Raw genomic sequence first — 24054 nt, 5'->3', positions numbered from 1 at the left:
GAACATCAATTTACCAGAATGGGCAGAAGACGGGCTCCAGAAAAGAAAGTGACAGCGCAGTGTTCACGTGAATCCGTAAGAGCCACAGTCCCATCTTATCCTCTTTGTGACATCTCAACTTCAAGATTCCGAAATGATGCTCAGAGGGACCAGGACCTGGAACCGCTTTCGGAGAACCTGCCCCACATTATCCTTCTATCCATGCTGGAGGAGTTGGAAGCCAAACTGGATAACTTGATGAATACTGTAGAGGACGTACCTTCTAGAGTCGCTGGGCTGATCAAGAAAATCTGGATAGAAAAGGATCAAGGTTACCTAGATAATGGTGCAGTGTCTTTGGAGGTGGTTTGTCCAGCGAGTATTAGAGATTGTGCTGTTAGCCGGTCTCCTGCAGCACCTCAACTGGACAGGCCCGGGGAACCGAGCTTGTGTCTTCAGCCGGTGTGTTATGATGGGCATGCACCAAAGCAGGACTGTACGCTCTCCTCGCCAACTGATGTTCAAGTGCGTCCAGAGGAGCCAAACCTTTGTCTACAGCCAATGTTGCCTGATCGACGCCACCCACAGCAGGACCAGTGCTTGCAACCTGGGTTTCCAGATAGAAATGGAGTACAGCAGGATTGTCCTCTATCCCGGTGCCCTCAGACAGATCCTCCAGGCAGATCACTGGAGGCAAACCTGTGTCTTCACTCAGAATTATTTGATGGGCAGACACTACAGCAAGACCAGAGCGTACAGACGGCGTTCCCAGAAGAGTGGGAGCCAGATGAGCCCCTGAAGCAAGAACCATCCCCATTGTCTACTAATAGCTGGGACCAACAACAGAACCTCTGCCCACACCCACTATTTCCTGAAGGACACGAACCACAGCCAAACCACCGTATACAACCCGCGCTACCAGATAGGAACGGACCAGATGATCCATTAGAGGAAGAACTGATGTGTTTTTATTTCCAAGATCCGCAGGAGAACCACAGCCTACAACCCATGTCACCTGAAGAGATGTCATCAGACGAACACATAGAGTCTGGGCTATTGTCCTTTGATGAGTTGGGGTTACAACAAACCCAGTGCCTACAGCAACACCTATGCTTGAAGCAGGAATTCCCTAATGCACCATTATTGCTGTTCGAAGCTACCCCAGGTATGTGTTTCACTATAAATGGACTCTCGGAGTGCATACTAACACATGTAACCTCTTCAAAATGCGTATGGGCAGATTTTAGAAAGTCTCTGAGGGGAGGATTATTGTTTGGATGGAACCCACTGAGCGATACTGACCCCCAGAGTACGAGTACACAGGGTGCAGATGTTTCCCTGCAATCTCCTCCTCTGTTTCCACACAGGACTGCATCCTTCCTGTGCAGAAACATGCCTGGTTATGGGACTCTGCATGAGACAAACAGGCCAGTAGCTCTTGTCGTTCCATGATCGTCCCCATTCCAGGTTGAGGAACTGGAAATAGTGTTATTCATGGGAGGAATTACTGGCCAGAATCACGTAATAGTCGGATGCAAGTGATGTGGTGTTCATTGAGATTAGCAGACAAGCGTAGCCTAGAGAGGGAACTGTGTTTCCAGTTGCACAGTTACATTGGGTAAGACGCAGTCGTTTCCAGTTACGGATATAAAAATCCTAGTCTGTATTCGGCCTCAACAGCAGGGCCGACCAGGGATGTTGTTGTCCCTGCAGGGTTCTCCAGGAGTGCACACCACCTCATGATAGACAGGTACACAAAGGTTTTGGAACTCTGAGGTGACTTGTAATAATCTTAATATATGCACCAGGTGGTACTTTATCCCGTATAATACATGGACACACCATCACCGTTCCCACAAATCTTGGTGCGTAGCTCCTACATATGCAGCAGCTAACATGTTTGCAAACATGAAGAATGAGCTTAAAACCTCTTGTGCAAAAGTAAACATCAAAACTGTTAGAGATTTCTTCCAAAAAGATGTTAGAAACTGTTCAATAAAAGCCCATTGAAAAAAAAGCTGCAGTAGCTCGAAACGTGTAGAAACATGCAGAAATATTCCACCCATCCTTTATCTAAGGAAACTAATAAACATATTCCCTCTGCTTCTCATAGTAAGCTAGTAACATACAGCATAAGTAATAAAAGTAAAGTTCTGTTTGTTGCTTTAAACAGCTGCTTCAATTATGCTTCGTTACTTGACCTTCTTTTCACATCAGCTGCTGGTGCTGGCAGCAGGCATTGTGCCCACAGAACTCGACTGTAATAACTTATAAAAGCCGAGTTCTGACGTCTTTTCTTCATAATCACTGACTTGGTGCGTCACAAATTCCTGATTATTAAGAAATTAGAGACTGCCATTTATACAGGGATTACAGAATCCCATGTAATATAATTATATATATACACGTATAATAACTTTGGTACAGTTCAATGAATTCGCACAAAACTATTTGGGATTGGCATGGCTAGTTTCATGCAGTGTTTTTTTGTGGTCCTCAAATTAAGCCACTAGTCATTTAAGATAGAGCTAGCTGGACCTTTAGCCCATGAATGGTCCGTGCATCTCGACTCGCGGACCCAAATGTAAAAATATATTGGATCCGATTGGACGAGGGAGCGTTTTCTCCCGTCGTCCATTTCGGATACGTAAACCCAAAGTTGGGTCTGCGGACCTGAAGCTCCCTGATTGGCTGGCTACATCTTGAACCATTACATGATGAAGAAACTTGTTCCCTGCATCCTGTAAAAATACTAAAGAAGCCATGAAGAGCCGTGGTGCCATCCTGTCTCTCCCTGGCACAGGGGCTGCCTAATGTTAAAATGTAGAAAGAAATTGCTGATTTTGAGACAGAGGTTGGATTCCACATCATGACCCTTGTGGTCCGCAAACCTTAGGCAGGTGTCTGCGCAGGCACAGTAATTGCCTTGTACCCTGGTGGATATTTGTGATGTTCGGAGACCTGCTGCTCGGTCTGAAACCCTATTGATGTCCAATAGGGATACACAAGTTTGCAAGGGTCCGAGAACCCCAAGAAAGTGTCTGGGAACCAGGCTCTTCAGGGAATCCCCTGCTGTGGTCAGGCACCGTTGAACACCTGGCCCTGCTTGGAGTTGGCTCCAGGGAACTGTTGCGTGTGTATATGATGAAGAGAAAAAAAAAACACTGAAAAAACAAATAGGTGTCTCCTATCTGAAAGCTGTTGGCTTTGGCAACGAGTTTTAGCCATTTTGTACCCCAGTGTGACAGCTGTTCTGCATGGCTAAAAGTTAGTGGCACGAGGTCGGGTGGGGTAGATAGAAGGGGGATAAATTGGGGTAGAGTGCAATGGGGTAGATTGGAGTCAAATGGGGTAGATTGAATTTAGCTAGATTTGGGTGAAGTGGAGTAGATTGAGGTGGAGTGGAGTGGATTGGAGTGGGATAGATTGGGAAAGAATGGGGTGGAATGAGGTAGATTGGAGTAGAGTGGGGAAGACTGGAGTGGAGTAGATTAGAGTGCAGTATATTGGGGTTGTTTGGATTGCGGTACATTGGACTGGAGTAGACTAGAGTGGAGTTATATAGAGTCGTGTAGGGTAGATTGGGTTGGGGTGGGGTGGATTAGATTCGACTGGAATGAGGTAGGTTTGGGTGGAGTGGAAATGGATAGATTGGAGTGGAGTGTTGTGGGGTAGATTGGGGTGGAGTGGCATGGGGTCGATTGGGTGGATTGTAGTGGGGTGGATTGGATGGAGTGGGAGGGATAGATTAGGTGGAGTGGGGTAGATTACAGTGGAGTGCAGTAGATTATGGTAGATTGTAGTGGGGTAGATTGTGGTAGTTTGGAGTGGGTAGATTGTGATAGTTTGGAGTGGGGTAGATTGGATGAAGTGGGGAGGTTTAGATTAGGTGGAGTGGGGTAGATTACAGTGGAGTGCAGTAGATTATCGTAGATTGTAGTGGGGTAGATTGTGGTAGTTTGGAGTGGGTAGATTGTGGTAGTTTGGAGTGGGGTAGATTGGATGAAGTGGAGAGGGATAGATTGGGTGGAGTGGGGCGGATTGGATGAAGTGGGGAGGTTTAGATTAGGTGGAGTGGCGTAGATTACAGTGGAGTGCAGTAGAGTATGGTAGATTGTGGTAGTTTGGAGTGGGTAGATTGTGGTAGTTTGGAGTGGGGTAGATTGGATGAAGTGGAGAGGGATAGATTGGGTGGAGTGGGGTAGATTGGATGAAGTGGGGAGGTTTAGATTAGGTGGAGTGGGGTAGATTACAGTGGAGTGCAGTAGATTATGGTAGATTGTAGTGGGGTAGATTGTGGTAGTTTGGAGTGGGTAGATTGTGGTAGTTTGGAGTGGGGTAAATTTGATGAAATGGAGAGGGATAGTTTGGGTGGAGTGGGGTAGATTACAGTGGAGTGCAGTAGATTATGGTAGATTGGAGTGGGATAGATTGTGGTAGTTTGGAGTGGGTAGATTGTGGTAGTTTGGAATGGGGTAGATTGGATGAAGTGGGGAGGGATAGATTGGGTGGAGTGGGGTAGATTACAGTGGAGTGCATTAGATTATGATAGATTGGAGTGGGGTAGATTGTGGTAGTTTGGAGTGGGTAGATTGTGGTAGGAGTGAAGATGAGTTGGATAGATCGCAGTGGGGTAAATTGAAATGGAGTTGGGTAAATTGGACTGAAGTAGAGCGAGGTAGATTGGGGTGAAGTCAGTTAGATTGGAGTAGATTAGAGTTGGGGTAAATTGAAGTGGAGTGGGGTAGACTGGGATATATTGGAGCAGAGTGGGGTAAATCTGAGTGGAGTGCGGTAGATTGGGGTGGAGTGGGGTAGATTGGAGTGTGGTGGGGTTGATTGGCTTAGATTGAGTGTAGTAGGGTAGATTGGAGTGGGGTAGTTTGGAGTGGGATGGGGTAGATAGAAGTGGAGTGAGGTAGACTGGGTTATATTGGAGCAGAGTGGGGTAAATCTGAGTGGAGTGCGGTAGATTGGGGTGGAGTGGGGTAGGTTGGAGCGGGATGGTGTAGATTGAGTTAGAGTGGGGTAGATTGCGGTGGGTAAATTGGGAATGGATAGATTGGAATGGGGTCAATCAATCAATCAGAGCATTTATAAAGCGCACTACTCACCCGGAGGGTCTCAAGGCGCTGGGGGGGGGGGGGTCCGCTACTGCTCGAACAGCCAGGTCTTGAGCTGCTTCCTGAAGGCGAGGTGGTCTTGGGTCAGGCGGAGGTGGTTCGGAAGGGAGTCCCAAGTCTTGGCGGCCAGGTAGGAGAAGGACCTTCCTCCTGTGGTGGCTCTTCGGATGCGGGGGACGGCGGCGAGGGCGTGGCCGGTCGATCGAAGCTGGCGTTTGGGAGCGTAGAAGTTGAGGCGGCTGTTGAGGTATCCTGGGCCTTGGTTGTGTAGGGCTTTGTGTACGTGGGTGAGGAGCCGGAAGGTGATTCTCTTGTTGATCGGGAGCCAGTGCAGGTCTCTCAGGTGTCCGGAAATGTGGCTGCGGCGGGGGATGTCCAGGATGAGTCGTGCTGAGGTGTTCTGGATCCGCTGGAGTCTCTTCTGGAGTTTGGCGGTGGTTCCGGCGTAGAGGGAGTTGCCGTAGTCCAGACGGCTGGTGACGAGGGCCTGGGTGACCGTCTTCCTGGTCTCGGTGGGGATCCATCGGAAGATCTTACGTAGCATGCGCAGGATGTTGAAGCACGACGAGGAGACGGCATTGACTTGTCTGGTCATGGAGAGGGAGGAGTCCAGGATGAAGCCCAGGTTGCGTGCGTGGTCTGTTGGTTTGGGTGCGCTGCCCAGGGCGGGGGGCCACCAGGAGTCGTCCCAGGCGGATGGTGGGGATCCCAGGATGAGGACTTCAGTCTTGTCCGAGTTCAGTTTCAGGCGGCTGTTCGACATCCATTTGGCTACGTCTGTCATCCCTTCGTGCAGGTTGGCTCTGGCGGTGGCGGGGTCGTTGGTGAGGGAGAGGATCAGCTGGGTGTCGTCGGCGTAGGAGATGATGTTGAGGTTGTGCTGGCGTGCGACGGCTGCGAGGGGGCTCATGTAGATGTTGAACAGCGTGGGGCTGAGCGATGATCCTTGTGGTACGCCGCAGATGACTTCGGTGGTCTCCGATCTGAACGGGGGGAGGCGGACTCTCTGTGTCCTTCCGGCGAGGAAGGAGATGATCCACTCCAGTGCCTTCTCCTGGATTCCGACGTTGCTGAGGCGCTGTACTAGGGTACGGTGGCAGACAGTGTCGAAGGCCGCGGAGAGGTCCAGTAGGATGAGGGCCGCTGTTTCTCCGTTGTCAAGCAGGGCTCGGATGTCATCGTTAGCTGCGATCAGGGCGGTCTCGGTGCTGTGGTTGGCCCGGAAGCCAGACTGCGAGAAGTCGAGGGAACCGTTTGTCTCGAGGAAGGCGGCCAGTTGCTTGTTGGCGGTCTTCTCGATGACTTTTGCCGGAAGCAGGAGCAGCGAGATGGGGCGGTAGTTCTTGAGGTCGGTGGGGTCGGCTGATGGTTTCTTAAGTAGAGCGCTGAGTTCGGCGTGCTTCCAGCTCTCCGGGAAGGTGGCGATGTCGAAGGAGGTGTTGATGATGTCCCGCAGGTGGGGTGCATTGGAGCGGGATGGATTGGGTAAGTGGTGTGGAGTGGAGTGTTGTTTCATGGGGTGAGTGGCATAGATTGGAGTGGAGTGGAGTGGTGTCGAGTGGCGTAGTGTGGAGTATACTTGGTGTGGTAGCGCACTGCCATTACAAACAACACATTTTCAATTAAAATGATCATTTACACTGAAATATGGTTGTATTGCGCATAAATGATCATGTTTGCAAATGTCATCCCCTAGTGTTTTAATGTATTTCAATCATATTCAAATATTTTTCTCCACACTTCAGTAATACAAAACAAATGTGCTTCATTTGTACTAATTCTGATATATTCTGAAACATTATCCCAGTACTTTTTTTTAGGTCTTGTCCCAGCAGCGCTTAACTTTGTGGGCTTACTGCCCACCCATTGCTTTTTATTTGTTTCTTCGAATCTCCTTTAAACAGCCTTGCTTCCCAATGGCTAATATTTCCTACTTGTCCCTCCTTTTCATATATTGTTCCCTTTCACGGAGCACCGTCCCGTTACTTGTATCCTTGCAATGGTCCCATATTATCAACTGCTTTAGGCACTTTTTCTTTTTTCTTTGTCTTCTGTATGAAGGCCCAAATTCCTTCTTCACCGCGATCTTTTCCCTGACTAGATCCCCAATCTTTGGAATCCAGACAGGCCTTGCTGGGACAGGTGGTTTTTCTTCAGTGGTTGTTGGCTTTTGTGTTGTGTTACTCAGACTTCTTTTTGTTTCATTTAAGTCCTGTAAAACAACCAAACGATCTTTGACATCAAAGAATTTTTGTTCCACCACAGAAGTTTGACAATCGAGGTCTTCGATTATCATTCTAGTACCAAACAGTAATTCATATGGAGTGATTCCACCCAGAGAATTTCTTGGCAGATTGTTAAGACTACGTTGGACACTTATTAGATGTTTGGCCCACCCATCACCCGAGCCTAATACCCTAGCTCTTATAGATTGCTTTATGTCACGTTTTTTTCTTCCCACTACCGCATTTCCCTCAGGATGGAATGGACTTGAGTACCGCAATGCAACGCCCAAGCTGACCATGGCCTCCTTGTAAGCCCGAGAGCTAAACGCAGGACCCTGGTCAGAATGTAGCGTGCCGATTGCCGCAGTTCGAACGTCAGCCGAGCGCTGAGGCCACATCCAAATGAATCTTGTCCTAATAGTTGTGGGACCGCATTCGTCCATGGTGACGTCTGCGTGTGGAAAGTCTAATGCTGTCTAACAGTGGTGTCTGTGCTGGGCTGGCTACACTGTAGTCAGATTCTTGGTGTTTTTCAAAGCTATGATCTCTGTAACAGACATCGCAATTAATTCCAAATTCGTATACTTCGACGCTCATTCCTGGCCACCAGTACACCTCTTCTAACTCTATTAGAGATTTTAAGATCCCTGATGTGTCAGACCCTCTCCCATATGTGCTTTGAGAACCAACACAGCTCTCCGGTTCCTGTTTGGAATTACTCTGTCCCCCACTCCAGGGATTCGAGCAAAATTATGTATGTATGTCCGAGTGGATAATTTAGTGGTCACGCCACATAATTGCCTTTCATTGAGGCATTCACTGCTAGCATTGTTTCACCGTCTATCGTTGTTTTAGAACGATTGACTGTAGCTACGGAAGCCGTTTGCACAGCTGCCTTCGCGGCTTCATCAGTCAAGTCAAGTCAAGTCAAAAAATGTATATAGCGCGCTACATACCCAGAGGGTCTCAAGGCGCTTGAGGAAGGGTGGGGAATTATTGGTCGAAAATCCAGGTTTTAAGCTGCTTTCTGAAGGCTGGGTGGTTTTGAGTGAGGCGGAGGTGCATGGGAAGGGAGTTCCATGTTTTAGCCGCTAGGTAGGAGAAGGATCTTCCCCCCATGGTGGATTTGTTGATGCGTGGAACCGCAGCGAGGGCTTGGTTGGAGGAACGTAGCTGGCGGGAGGGGGAGTAGAAGGATAGTCGCGTGTTGAGGCATTCTGGTCCAAGTTCGTATAGGGCTTTGTGTGCGTGGGTAAGGAGGCGGAACGTTATCCTCTTATTGACAGGGAGCCAGTGGAGGTCTTTTAGGTGACCGGAAATGTGGTCTTTACGCGGGATGTCTAGTATGAGTCTGGCTGATGCGTTTTGGATGCGTTGGAGTTTTCTCTGAAGTTTAGCGGTGGTACCGGCGTATAGGGTGTTTCCGTAGTCCAGGCGGCTTGTAACTAGTGCGTGGGTGACCGTTTTTCTAGTTTCGGTGGGGATCCAGTGAAATGTTTTTTTGAGCATGCGGAGGATGTTGAAGCAAGATGAGGAAACTGCGTTGACTTGTCTGGACATCGAGAGAGAGGAGTCCAGGATGACGCCCAGGTTCCGTGCGTGGTCCGTTGGAATGGGTGCTTTTCCTAGGGCAGCTGGCCACCAAGAATCGTCCCAGGCGGAAGGGGAAGTACCTAAGATGAGGACTTCTGTTTTGTCTGAGTTCAGTTTAAGACGGCTGTGCTTCATCCATTCGGCTACTTCTTTCATTCCTTCATGAAGGTTGGTTTTAGCGGTGTTTGGGTCTTTGGTGAGGGAGAGGATCAACTGAGTGTCATCAGCGTAGGAGATGATGTTGAGGTTGCGTTGGCGTGCGATGGTCGCGAGGGGGCTCATGTATACGTTGAAGAGGATGGGGCTGAGTGAAGAGCCTTGTGGCACGCCGCAGATGACTTCGGTGGCCTCCGACTTGAACGGTGGAAGGTGGACTCGCTGAGTTCTTCCGGCAAGGAACGAGGTGATCCAGTCCAGTGCTTTTCCTTGGATTCCGATGTTGTTGAGGCGTTGTAAAAGGGTGCTGTGGCAGACTGTGTCGAAGGTAGCGGAGAGGTCAAGGAGGATGAGGGCGACTGTGTCTCCATTGTCCAGTAGTGTTCGAATGTCATCTGTTGCTGCGATGAGGGCGGTCTCAGTGCTGTGTTTGGCTCGGAAGCCGGACTGTGATGAGTCGAGGGATTTGTTGGCTTCGAGGAAGGCGGCAAGCTGGTTGTTGACTGCTTTCTCGATGACTTTGGCCGGGAATGGTAGGAGCGAAATGGGGCGGTAGTTTTTGAGTTCGGTGGGATCAGCTGTGGATTTTTTCAGGAGGGCGCTGAGTTCGGCGTGTTTCCAGCTTTCCGGGAAGGTGGCGGATTTGAAGGAGCAATTGATGACGTCTTGGAGATAGGGTGCTATGATGGAGTCTGCTTTGTTGAAGATGTGGTGAGGACATGGGTCTGTGGGGGATCCTGAGTGGATGGAGTTCATCAGGCGGATGGTGTCCTCAGTGGAGATTGGGTTCCATTCATTAAGGATGTTCAAGGGGGGTGAAGGTGCGGCAGAACGTTGGGTGGGTTGGTCTCCGGGTTGGTTGTCGAAGCTGTTGTGGATGTCTGCGATTTTGTTGTGGAAGAACGAAGCTAGGGAGTCGCAAAGTGTTTGAGAGGGAGTGATGTCGTTGGAGTTGGCAGCGGGGTTAGTAAACTCTTTGACGATGTTGAATAGTTCTTTGCTGTTGTGGGCGTTGTTGTCTAGTCGGTCTTTGAATGCGGCTTTCTTGGCAATCCGGATCAGTTGGTGATGTAGGCGGGTGGCGTTTTTGAAGGCGTCCCTGGTGCTGGTGTTAGGGTCTTTTTTCCAGGCCTTCTCAAGGGAGCGACAGAGTTTCTTGGATTTCTTAAGATCATCGTTGAACCAGGGGGCGTTTTTGTTGCCTAGTTTGATTTGACGTTTTTTCAGGGGTGCTAGGTTGTCGGCGCAGTTGGTTAGCCATTGGGTGAGGTTAATGGCTGCTTGGTTGGGGTTCGAAGAGTGGGCAGGGGGGTTTTGAAGAAGCGATGAGGAGATCTGGTCGATGGTGATTTTGTTCCAGTTTCTTCGCAGAGTAGGTTGAGGATGGTTGTGGGTTGCGATCTTATTGTAGATGAAGTGAACGCAGCTGTGGTCCGTCCAAGGGAGAGCTGTGGTGTGGCTGAAGGAGATATGTTTGCTGGAGGTGAAGATAGCGTCGAGTGTATGACCTGCGTCGAGTGTATGACCTGCGTAGTGAGTGGGGGTATTAACAAGTTGTTTGAGTCCGAGGTTGGCGAAATTGTCCAGAAGGGCGGTGGTGTTGCTGTCGTTGCTTTTTTCCAGGTGAAAATTGAGGTCTCCCAATAGAATGTAGTCCTCGGAGGGGAGGGCGTGTGGGGTGATGAAGTCAGAGATGTCTTCACTGAATTGTGTACGTGGTCCTGGTGGCCTGTAGAGGAGGGTGCCTCTGAGTGTGGTCTTGGGGTCGGTGTGGATCTGGAAGTGAAGGTGTTCGGCGCTAGCGAGGTTGACGTCGGAGCTGGTTGAGATGCGGATTGAATTCTTGTGGACGATAGCGATGCCTCCTCCTGTTTGCTTGTTGCGGTCTTTTCGGATGATCTTGTAGCCTTCCGGGATGGCAATGGTGATGTCTGGGGCTGAGGAGGCGTTCATCCATGTTTCAGTTAGGAATGCGACGTCCGGAGAGATGGTGTCTAGTAGATTCCAGAGGTCGATGGCGTGTCTGTGGACCGAGCGGGTGTTGAGCAGGATGCACTTCAGGTGGTTGGTGTCAGGTCTCTGTTTGGTGTTAGTGGATGAGGAGTTGGTCTTGGTGTCGTCATACTTGCAGGAGTTGCATGTGAAGGGTCCATGGGTGTGTCCGGGGGCGGCTTGGGCGCAGTTGGGGAGTCGGCCGGGGTTAAGGGCTAGGAGGGTGGAGGCGGTGTATGTAATGCGGGTGGGGTGGGTGGGACGGGGGCCAGGAGGTCTGGCGCTGGGCGCGGGCTTGGCGCGGACGGGCGTAGACGGGCTTACCTTTGGCGCACCTTCGGCGCGCATGGGGCGCGATCGCTGCGCGTGAACGCTGCGCGCAAAAGCATCTGTCATATATGGATAGTGGAGGGGACGGGGCGAGGGAGGGTCAGCAGGGAGGCGGGAGCGTGATTGGAGGAATGGGCTGGGACTACACAAACAACAAAATGGCAGCAGCCGTAAACAACAGTGGTCAGGAGCAGTGAGCACAATAATACAAGCACACAGCAGCGCTATAGTAACAGCGCGTTAAAGCAGAGTGCAGCGCTAATAAAATGAGGCAAAATTAAATGCAGACACTGCGCAGGAAGCGTCTAATCACAGGCACAATGCGGCGAGATTACAAGAAGTTAAAGATCACAAGTAGCGTCTAGACACTATGCACAGTGCGGCGCTATGAAATGAGGCTAGATGCAATGTGAAGCTAAATGAGCTAAATGATGTAAGCAAAGCCCAGGCAGCGTGGAGAAAAGCGCTACGATACCAGGAGGAATTGCGGGGAGCGGACGATTCTGTGCAGGACAGGACGGTCATCAGTCAATAAATTCCCTGCAACGTGAACCCCATCACGCTTATGATTCAGTGTATGAATCACGTGAGTCTTTTGTAGTTCTTTCTGTGATAGAACTACTTGTTCCCAAAGCTCTTTATGCTTGATTGTGCCACGTTTTGTATTTTTTAAACCATTTTGGACCCAGGTCTGCAGATATTCATTCTAATTCCTGACGCAGTTATACGAATCGCACACTATGAGTGTGGGGAATTCGCTATGGGTATTTTTAAGCGCCATCTTGAAAGCCTGTAGTTCAGCTCGCTGAGCCGTACAGTCTCCGAGTGATTGAGTTTTAGTGACCATCGGTCTAAATTTACCTTCACGCCAGCGACCTTTAACAATCGCGCACGCAGCACTTTAGGCTTGTTTACCCCCAATTGTGGGTTATGCTGAACCGTCTGTATAGATTATACTTCCGTAATGTTCTTGAGGCAGAATTTCAGTTGGCAGAGGACATTGGTGTTCGTATTGTAGGAATTCTTGTGTTTTCAAGTAGGGGTCAAACACGTATTCAACGTCTGTTGCAGCAAGAGAATTAACCCATTGTATCCATCTCGGATGTAAAGCTTTTGCATTTGGAATGCTCGCTTTCGTCACTGCTTCTAAAGCAGGTACAGGTGTGACGATCATTATGCGTTTACCCTGTGCTAGGGCTCTCTCCTTTGCTACTGCAGTTTGAACCGCTGTCAGAATTTTTTTTGTAGAAGTTAGGTACGTGAATCCGCATCTCCCTGGGATGATCCGGATCACAAGGTTGCGCACGTTTTCGCGTGTCTGTAATTGTGTTTTTGCTAACATATCTGTTTGTACTGAGCCCAAAATTTCTGTGTGTTTTTGAGTCCACTTAGTTGGTTTGAAATCAGGTTTGATCAGTTCGTAGAGAGGTTTAACCCTTTCTGCGTAATTTAGAACATAAGTTCTTCCAAAATTCACGAAACCTCAAATTGACTGTAAGTTTTTCAATGTTTTCGGAGGTTGGAGCAGCGCACATTTCTCTAGAAAGTTTGCTGCCAGGCTTTTGCCTTCACTTGAAAGTTCATATCCTAAGAATAGGACGTTGTGGTGGGCAAATCGTAATTTCTTAAAATTGAATTTGTTCCCTTCAGAAGCGAACCCTAGTATTATGGTGTTCACTCTTTTCAAGTGTACGTCCAGGTCATCTTCTGTAAGATAGATATCATCGACATACGATAATGCTTCATCATCGTACATTTGTAGTAACTCTGTTACTCTGGCTGAAAATAACCCTGGAGTATATGGTCTGGGATGCCCGCCACCCCTTCCACCATGAATCCCAATGGTAGGAGACAGACACAGTTTGAGCTTTTGGAAGGCAGGGAAGCCTCACGACTCCCCCGGCCGTATTTATTAAAATATGAAACAAAATTTAAAACTTTAAATAAAACGTTTCATTTTTATGTACAAAATTCAACTTCCATTACACTTGATGAAGACAGGTATTGAGGCTAACCTTAACAAATCTCTAATACAAAGATTTCCTAGCCGAGTCTAACATCATGGCATCGTGCATTGTATACGAATTTTGTACATCCTATCGTTAAGGGCCAACGGCAAGGTCTTAACCGGTGTCAGATCCCTATCACCAAATCCGCCCTCTCGTAGTGGTGCCTGCGCAGAGGGCTGTACCCTCGTAGCCAACCGTAATTTCCGTTGCCTGGGGGCCCCTTTTCCACTCGGCGCCATCTTAAGGTCGTCCGAGATCCCGTGCGGGGTAACCGTAAGAAGGACAGCGTAGACTCCCCCCCTTTCCCTGCACTCTCTTCCGCCGCAGCGGCTATCCGGCCCCCGGGAAATTCCTGGGAGGGGCTTATAGCCGTCTCCCCCTGGGAGGGGCCAATGGCCGTCTCCCCCTGGGCGATCCCATACGTATTGGGCGTCGCCCCCCCATGGGAGGGGCCAATGGCCGCCTCCCCCTGGGCGCTCCCATCTGTACTGGGTGGCGCCCCCACTAGGGACCTTGAAAATTGCTCACCGATCATGACCTTACCGCCACGGGCCAGATAGTTGACCGACGATCTGGCCCCCCCACAAAAGTCCTATAGGTTATATCTCCTCAATCCCACTAGCCATGCTAGGAGATCCCCAATCCAAACGTCGTTCCCTGCCTTGGACAGGTGTACGCCATCACGAGAGTAACAGTGATCCCCCCAGATGCACCCGTGAGGTATACTATGAAGGTGGGCGGACCGAAACAACCTCTCAATCTTATTGTTGACCCTCTTTACCGAATGGTTCAACGCTGTTGTGGACCGCCCCCCCTCCATACCTTCCTCGGCACCATGTGCGACCAGGCTAATGTGCAATCTGGGAAGGTCCTTGCTAACCAATTAACTGTTATCAATATCTGCTCGATTAAGGCCCGTCTGCCCAATCTCACCAAGTCATTGCCCCCAATGTGCACTATGACTACTGATGGCGGTGACCTGTGCCGACCTAACAGTTCCTTCACAAAACCTTGCAGTTGGTCAATGCCCAAACCGCCCCGTCCATAAAAGGACACCCGAAAACCGTATTCCTCAGATGTGTGGATCGCATCACCTGCTCTGAATACGTCCGCGGCCCGTCTCACGTATGAGTGGCCCACGACCCAGACCACACGTAGTCCCTTCCTCTCTTCGGACGTGCTGGATAGCTGACACTGGGTCGATCCCAGTTCCCGCCCTGCGTCACAGGCTCGTGAAACTGTAATCCAAACAGAAGAGAAACAACGTGAGTGCACATCCTTAATAAATCACAACATATGCAACCGCACGTACCGTTTAAAGCAGTCCGAAGACCATCTCCCCAACTGTTTAACCTTGTCTGCCTGCAGACCCCTGGCCGTTGCTTCAGTAGTGGCTCCAATTCTGAAAGAATGAGTCCCAAAATCCCTCGGGTTCAAGCCCGCCTCTGCAATCGTCATTGCTAGCACTTTTTGGAACTGAAACTTTGTTAACAGGGTGCCATCCATATGCCGCAGCAAGGCCCCCCCCCCATGTCGCCCCCCTTTGCCGTAAGTACGCCTCTACATGCGCTACCGGACAGCAAGGACTACCAGGAGCACGCTGCAACACAATGCTACTCCCTTGTGCCTCTTGGTCGGTTTTAGACCTGGCAATCGTGATGAGCAGGGAATCCCCCCTCACTTGGACATGCTCCCTCCGCAAGCCCCCTTCGGTATCCTTTTTGTTGGCCGCCACCAGTTCACCTATTCGCATGGCACCATAGAAAGCCAGCGCAAATGCTGCTCGGAACAGGCCAACTTCACTAGGTGAGGAGCATGTCGCCTCCAGGGCAGCCAGCAAGATGGTTAACCTGTCAAAACCTATCGGATGCCTAGTGTCCTTCTTGCGTCCCTCTACGCGCCGCCACCCGCGCAGCGCCTTCCTGACCATGAAGGAGTCTGTGGGATCCCCCATCCCTCGGAGCTGTGCTATAAATTATACGGCGGCCTTATACCGACTGGCGGTTGCCGCTGACCGGCCTTCCTTATGAAGAGCCGCCAAGAAATGGGCGAAGGCATCCTCCTGACCCCATTCCTGCTCCCTTGTGGGGCCCAAAAAGGTGCAGTACGCACGGAACGCCCCTTCGTAAGCTTTCCTTGTCTTGAGCCCTAGACTGGCTGCCACGAGGTCTTGTAATCCGGCGCGCCGATTCGCCACAATGCCTCGGGAAATGGCACTGCCGCTAGCTCCGCTGCTGGTAGACACTCTCTGAATGCCTGCATTTTGAAACGAGAGAGCGCATCCGCCGCATTATTCAGTACCCCCGGCACATGTTTTGCCCTGAATTGCACATTCAATTTTAAGCACTGTAACACAATTTCTTTTAGCAATCGCAATATCCATTTGCAGCGTGCTGCCTGTTGATTAATGCATTCAACCACTGTCATGTTATCAGACCAGAATACCACCAAGCTATTCCTGAGTTCTTCTGGCCATGCCAGTAATGCCACCCAGATCGGGAACAACTCCAGGAACCCAATGTTGCTCGTCAGGCCGCTTGTTGCCCACCATGCCGGCCATCTCTGGGCCGACCAGCGATTTCCAAGTATGGCGCCAAAGCCCACACTGCCCGCCGAGTCTGTCCAAAGCCCCAGCTCTGCTGATGAGGCCGGTGCCTTGCTCCAGACTACCCGGCCATTGAAATCCACCAGGAATGCCAGCCAAATGAGCTTGTCCTGGCGAACCTCGGCCGACAGCCTCGTTCGATGGTGGCCTTCCTTGAGGCCCACCATGGCCTGTGCAATGGACCGTGAGAAAGGGCGGGCCATCGGCATCACCCGCAGCGCAAAATTCAGCTGCCCGACTGTTTGTTGTAACTGGTGCAGTGTCACCTTACTGCTCCCAAGACATTGTTGCAAGGAGGCCCTGAATTTGGCGACCTTGTCCAACGGCAACCGGAAACAGCCCTCCACAGAGTCTAGTTCGATGCCCAGAAACTCCAGGGAGGTAGTCGGCCCCACCGTCTTACCTGGCGCCAACGGCGCTCCGAAACCCCGCATGAGCACGCAAAATTCCTGCAATGCCCTTGCACAGTCCCGAGAGCCAGCTGGGCCGAGAAACAGGAAATCATCCAGATAATGCATTACATGTTGATGCCCTGAGGCCCTTGAGAATGCCCATTCCAAAAACGAGCTAAACATTTCAAAATAAGCACAGGAAATTGAACAACCCATCGGCATGCACATGTCCATGTAATATCTTCCCTGGAAGGCAAACCCCAACAAATGCTGATCTTCGGGATGAACCGGCAGTAGCCTAAATGCAGATTCAATGTCTGATTTTGCTAGCAATGCCTCCGAACCCAGGTCATTTAACATGGCCACTGCGTCATCGAATGATGCATACCTCACACTGCATACACCCGGATCAATTGCCTCATTCAAAGAAGCCCCTCTTGGTGCAGACAGATTATGTATGAGTCTGAACTCCCTCTTGGGCACAACCCCCAACGGGGAACACACAAAATTGGCCGTCGGTACCACTTCGAACGGTCCCGCAACCCGCCCTAAGCGAAACTCCTTTGCTATCTTCGCAGCGCCCACAGTCAGGTTGTGCGTAACAGATGCTTGGTTCCTACACAATGGGGAGCCCCGGAAGTCACCCGCTGGGATCCTGAAGCCCTTTGTGAAGCCTTCCCGCAGGATCCCGGCGGACGCCCGATCAGGGTATTTACTTAGCCAGGGGGTCATTGCCAGAATTGCTATCGGTGACTGTGAAGTGCTTCGTGCCCCCATGTCACTCCTGTTGATTACCCCCTTTTCCTCCGGAAGCGTTGCCCTTGGATCGGCAGATAATTTCAGGGTGGGAGGTGTTGCCACAAATTGCGCAGGCATGCCTGAACCTGCATGTTCCCTGCGGCCTTCTACATGTGCCTTTGTTGAAACCCCAACATACCTTTCGCTTACCTCCATTCCCACCCGGTCTCGACTGCGAGTCACCCCCATGGGTTGGCCGAAAGGGCTGCGGCTGCCTCTGTGGAACCGCCTTGAAACCATTCATGCTCGACCCCGTGGCTATCGCCGGGCCTGGCGCGAACTGCCCATGCCAAGATACAGTGTCTAAACAATCCCAAGTCAAACATTCATTAAACTCTTTTGCTTTTCTAAAGGACACATCATACCCTTTCCATGCGTCCCCCCGTACTTCTCGTAGTAGCCCACGATCCTGCTCTGGTAGCAGTTCAGGGCTCCCATCAGTTCCGGTGCGCGCTCATGTATTATTGCCCCGAACACATTAAAGGCCCTGATCCAATTCGTCACGGACTCCTCCACCCTGAATTCCGCCATTTTGGCCCTCCATTCGCTCGGGTGTAAGAAATCCTTCTGGGTCTTGGCATACTCAAATTCTCTATTGTCGGTCAACAATGAAAACATATTAATGTATTTGTCGGCCCACACCATCTCCTTTGCAGCCATCGGCACATGTTGTGCCAGGCTTTCCCGCCTTGACGGTATAGCACCCTCCCCCATCATTGGGAGCGATCTCTTACCATCCTCCGCCGGTACTCCGGGCTTGTCTGTTGTCTTGTCCTGACTTTCTCCTGCAGCGGGGCTCGTCACCTGTAAGGGAGTAGAAGGCACCTTCCCGGCCACAGAGCATCTTGCCCGTCTGAGCTCCTCGCCTCCGTAGCCGGATCTCCCCCAGCCCCGGCCTCCCCCGTACCCTTCTTCAACCACGGTAACACTGCTGCCAAGTGCACCGCTAGCTCAGGGGGCATCTGTTCCTCATTGATTGGTGCGACTATCACCGGTATTGGTAATCCCCCTACCGGGGTGGCCACTGGGTCGGCCGCCGGGGACACCGGGACGGGCGGGACCTCCACCAGGACCGGGGCCTCGCTAGGGATCGCTTTCTTTTCCCTCAACTTACGCTTAGCTGCCCCCGGAGTGTCGCTCGGCGAATCCGACCCCTCTATCCTCTTACGTTTCCCTGCTGGCCCGCCCTGCGCTTCCACCTTTTTCTGAAGCGCCGCCAAGGTGCGATCCACTCGTCCATTTTTACGAATTTCCTGTCCATCGCCGACACGTGGGTCACCAGTGTACAAAGCATCCGTTCCATCTCAGAGTTCTTTCCAGTCTTCTTCCCAGGCATAACCGCTGATCTGCTCTCGCTACTTTCTCCTTGAGCCCTTGAGCACGCCTGGACCACTGAAACAGAAAAACAACAATTACCACGTTCAAAAATTGCTGCTTGTTCCCTTGAGGGCTCACGAGCGACGAGTGGTGCAACCTTCAGAGCGCGGGAACAAGAGGACGACTTCTTCGATCCTGAGCCTTTTATCCTCTTTCAGGAGGCGGGGCGGTATTCCCTCCCGCCCTAAGTGCACGGACTTCCGGGCGGGAAATTCTAGGACAAACCCTCATGCGGCGGGGGCGTGTTCCGGCTACATCACTCTGGATATACCAGCCGGGGCACGCCCCACGCCTGCACGGGGTTCTCGGGCGGGCGGGGCACCCAGCCATAGGTGCGGAGTGACCGAGTGGTCCCCCCTTTCCATATGGTCTGGGGTGCCCGCCACCCCTTCCACCATGAATCCCAATGGTAGGTTCTTGAATCCCTGGGGGAGATGGCAAAATTGACGCTGTGTCCCCATAATTGAGAAAGCGGTCAAATGCCTGCTTTTAGGTGCAATGTTTTGACAGAAGAAACCATTTGAAATATCTAATGTCGTTTTATATTTTTTCCGCACAATGTTATTCATCAGTGCTGCACTGTGTGCATTTTGTACTGCAAATGTTTTGCAACAAGAGTTTAAGTGTCTGTAGTCCAAAACTAGATGATATGAAATATCTGGTTTGGAGACAGGAAACAAAGGATTATTCATAGATGAGGTGCATGTTTCAATCACCATATTCCAGTATATTTAGAATCTCCCTGACCTGTTTTTTAGCTTCCTGCTTAACAGGATATTGCCTTTGCATTGTAGGTCTTTAGCCTAGCGTACACTGCGCAGCAGTGTTGCGCAGCGAGAGTCCTTTTCTCGGCGTTTTGAAAATGGACCTAGGAATTCCAAGCAGCTCGTGCATGTTGTTTCCTAGGTCCATTTTCATTGGCCTTCGCGTGCGTGTGTTTTTAAAACAGAACACGCAATAGGCCATGGGCGGTCGAGTAGCTCCGCCCATGGCCTATAGGTGTCTGTTATGCGCACAACAGGCCATATATCTTTAAATATTACGGCCGTCAGGGTCGCGGTAATTGAAGACATATGCTCGCAGTGGCGCGCGTGAACACCACTCACAAGCATTTTTTTTTTCTGCCTGCACAGTGACCTCAACTAACCAGGAGGGCCCGGCTCTGAAAACAAAACTACAGCGTTTTGAATTTTGTTTCTCGGGAAAGAGAAACATGCGCTGTGTGCTGAGGCGGGAGGGGTCGGAGACTCAGTCCTATGGGGCCGGGCATCAGCTGAGGCTGCACCCCCCTCTCTGAGACTGGAGTCCAGAATCCCGACGTCTGTGACTCGGTGCTTCGTTTGAGCTGTGGGTTGAGGACCGGCACTTTCTTTCCGTCATCACAATGCGTGTTCCGCTTTATCATTTGGCAATGCCTTGTTTCCCGTTTGACATATCGTGGGCAATGCACACACACACACATTCCGCAACTGGACCTGTTCGAAGCCGCATTGAACTCCCTCCATTGAAATTGCGCGAGACTTACCTCGCGGCAAAGGTTGCCGTTCTTCGTTGCTTGTGCTTGCTTAGCCGGAGTTACCCTGCGTGGGCGCCCGGCCACGGAACGTTTGACGGACAGCCCCACCACGCGTGCACCCAGGGCTCGGGTTGAGTCGCTTTGATTGCTCCACGGTTCCCTCTCTGCTCGCAGCGCAAATGAGTTAAGAAGTTCATTAAGCAGCCTGTTAACCTTTTCCTGCAGCCCCCCTGCCTCCCGCGCGCTCATTAATGTGCCGCCTGATTAATCACGTGTGGCGGCGACAGCCTGCTCTGAGGAGAATGCCGCCACAGCTTGACCCACTTTAACCATTTCGGCGCTAGTTACATTAAAAAACGACGGTGTTTAGGAACTCCCTTTCATCGGTCTCATGTTATGCTACATAAAAATGAGCGCCAACATAACCAGCTTCCAGTCAGGGGCTCATTGGCACGGATGTCGCGGGAGATTCAGTGTGTGGGGCAGAAATTCTCTTTCAGCATTGATCCAGCTTGGATGTGGGCACAGCTCGGCTAAACAGGTTATTTTCTTATTTCATACACATCCTCTTTTTATCTGATATAGAGTGATGTTGCCCGTCTACCAAAGCGAGCGCAATTTTCGCAACTTCAATATACTTAAATGCATTTAGTTCTCTAAAATGTACCCAGACCCGATTTTCTGAACAGAAACTAAAATATATCTTCATCTCCAGTTTTTATAAAGCACTGACTGGTATTCTCTCTCGTACTTTCCTTGTGAGCAAATGGGAAATGGCTGGTTATTATGTTTACCTAAGCAGCGGGATGCGGCCTTGTTACGAGGGAACAAGTTGTGTGTGTGCTGTCGAAAGCTCCAATTATTTTGCAAGACTGTAATCCCAAAGCAGGCATTAGGCTAACCGTTATCCCACAGCAGGCCACATTTCACCCCTAGCCCCGGCTTCCTGTGACCGTGGCACTGCGAGGAGACGTCGTCGTGGTGTTTAATCACTTTGAAAATATCTATCATTAAATATTGCTACGAGGGTTTCATAGTTCTTTCTTAGTCTGGGTGCCCTTTGTGTATGTTTCTGGCATTTCCATCGACCTGTTTTGGTTGAGTATGGTTAGATTTGGTAATCGTTTTATTTAGTGATATAATGTTTTTGCTGTTTAATATGAAAGTAAAATGTGTTTGGTCCTTCCTACGCAAGCATTTTATTGTGTTTTACGCATGTGTTTAGGTGCGCCAAAAGAGTTCAACATTTCTCATTGAGCTCTATGGTCAATGTCCATAGCCCAGCCCATGCCAGCCTTTGTTTCCTAGCAGTACCATTATTTGGGTAAAAGATTCTAATGTGATTGTGTGTGTGTGAGGCTGTGCTATTTTTATCTCTATATGTCGAACCACGTTGCAGATGTAGGGTTAGCTAATGTCCCTGACAGGCTGATGCCTTTCATACTTGAAAGGTTTCAACACAGGCTGTTCAGTCAACCGGTTGTCAGTTTACCCTTAACTATCTCTGGGGGAGTTCAGAAGGCAGGAAAATCTGCGTCTTTTGGCGTGTTGACGCCTGTGTCTAAAGATAACACAAGGCAAAACATCTTTTTTCGTTATCTGTTCGGTTTATGCCTCCATTTAATATTATTTTATTAATAGAACAATGTTGTAACCCAGTGACAGCATGAGTGGCAGCAGAGCCAGAGTGGTAGCAGAGGGAGAGTGACAGCATGAACAAGAGTGACAGCATGAGTGACAGCAGAGTGAGAGTGGCAGCAGAGTGGGAGTGACAGTATGAGCGAGAGTGACAGCAGAGTGAGAGTGACAGCATGAGTGATTGCAGAGTGAGAGTGACAGCATGAGTGACAGAGTGAGTGACAGCATGGGTGACAGAGTGAGTGACAGCATGAGTGACAGCAGAGTGAGAGTGACAGCATGAGTGACAGAGTGAGAGTGACAGCAGAGTGAGAGTGACAGCATGAGTGACAGAGTGAGTGACAGCATGAGTGACAGCGTGAGTGACAGCATGAGTGGCAGCAGAGTGAGAGTGACAGCAGAGTGAGAGTGACAGCATGAGTGACAGCAGAGTGAGAGTGACAGCATGAGTGACTGAGGGTGAGAGTGACAGCAGAGTGAGAGTGACCACATGAGTGACAGCAGAGTGAGAGTGACAGCAGAGTGAGAGTGACTGCATGAGTGACAGCAAAGTGAGAGTGACTGCATGAGTGAGAGCAGAGAGAGTGACAGCATAGTGAGAGTGACAGCAGAGTTAGAGTGACTGCAGTGAGAGTGACTGCAGTGAGAGTGACAGCATGAGTGACAGCAGAGTGAGAGTGACTGCAGTGAGAGTGACAGCATGAGTGACAGCAGAGTGAGAGTGACTGCAGAGTGACAGCATGAGTGACAGCAGAGTGAGAGTGACAGCAGAGTGAGAGTGACAGCATGAGTGACAGAGTGAGAGTGACAGTATGAGTGACAGCAGAGTGAGAGTGACAGCATGAGTGACAGAGTGAGAGTGACAGCATGAGTGAGAGTCACTGCAGTGAGAGGGACTGCAGAGTGAGTGTGACTGCAGTGATAGTGACAGCATGAGTGGCAGCAGAGTGAGAGTGACAGCATGAGTGACAGCAGAGTGAGGTGACAGCAGAGTGAGAGTGACAGCAGCGTGAGAGTGACAGCATGAGATTGACTGCAGAGTGAGAGTGACTACAGAGTGAGAGTGACTGCAGTGAGAGTGACTGCAGAGTGAGTGTGACTGCAGAGTGAGAGTGACTGCGGAGTGAGAGTGACTGCAGAGTGAGAGTGACTGCAGTGAGAGTGACTGCAGTGAGAGTGACTGCAGTGAGAGTGACTGCAGTGAGAGTGACTGCAGAGTGAGTGTGGCTGCGGAGTGAGAGTGACTGTAGAGTGAGAGTGACAGCATGAGTGGACAGAAGAGTGAGAGTGACAGCATGAGTGAGAGTGACAGCAGAGTGAGAGTGACAGCATGAGTGAGAGTGACAGCATGAGTGAGAGTGACAGCATGAGTGACTGCAGAGTGAGAGTGACTGCAGTGAGAGTGACAACATGAGTGACAGCAGAGTGAGTGACAGCAGAGTGAGAGTGACAGCATGATACAGGAGAGTGACAGCATGAGTGACAGCAGAGTGTGAGTGACAGCAGAGTGAGAGTGACAGCATGAGTGAGAGTGACTGCACTTGGCACTGTGGTTCCAGTTGTGGCAGGGATTTTCCTAGCCGCACATTAGACTCAACCATGTACAGATATTGGATGTTTGTGGTTGGTGTGAAAGTGGTTGCATGAATGCTTGGTAGTATGTTTGTATTGATTCAATTCTAACCAGGGAGATTGCATATGTTTTCTCTATAAAAGTATATTTTTTGTTATACTGCTTTGTGTATTAATAAAAAAGACTTCTTTCTGATTGAAATTCTTATCAACATAGATGGATTTATAACCATTAAAAATTAAAGAAATATTGATGTGCAAAATGTTTTCGAAAAGAACTATCTAAAAAGAAAAGAAAAAAAGATGGTTTTTTTAAGAAAAAGAGAAACGAGTTTTGATAAAAATAAAAAAATAATAATGAGATGATCATATGTGTCACTGTTGTACCTTGGTATATATTCAAATGTAATTGAACAATGTCTGAATGAAATTATATATAGGCCTTGAGGGAAATATTTAGCACTGTATAGTTTGTATTCCCCTCTTTTCCCTGGCCTCGAGTATTATTAGAGGGGATCCCCTTATTTTGTTATTGCAGTGAGAGTGACAGCACGAGTAACAGCAGAGTGAGAGTGACAGCATGAGTGACAGCAGAGGGAGAGTGACAGCATGAGTGACCGCAGAGTGAGAATGACTACATGAGTGACTGCAGAGTGAGAGTAACTGCATGAGTGACTGCAGAGTGAGTGTGACTGCATGAGTGACAGCAGTGTGAGAGTGACTGCATGAGTGACAGCAGAGTGAGAGTG

At 50.0% G+C, this 24054-nt stretch overlaps 1 protein-coding gene across 1 annotated transcript in view; it reads left to right on the top strand.

Annotated features, from left to right (window-relative positions):
- Positions 1 to 201: 201 nt before the first annotated feature.
- LOC144758250 (uncharacterized) overlaps positions 202 to 24054 on the top strand; it is a 90581-nt gene continuing 66728 nt past the window's right edge. The window contains exon 1 of the mRNA XM_078646418.1: positions 202 to 1144. Coding sequence (XP_078502544.1) covers positions 202 to 1144 — 943 coding nt within the window. The remainder of the gene's footprint in view (positions 1145 to 24054) is intronic.

This window comes from Lissotriton helveticus, chromosome 1_1 (genome assembly GCF_964261635.1).
Source record: "Lissotriton helveticus chromosome 1_1, aLisHel1.1, whole genome shotgun sequence".
NCBI lineage: Eukaryota > Metazoa > Chordata > Amphibia > Caudata > Salamandridae > Lissotriton > Lissotriton helveticus.
This window is presented reverse-complemented; position numbering and strand designations above follow the sequence as displayed.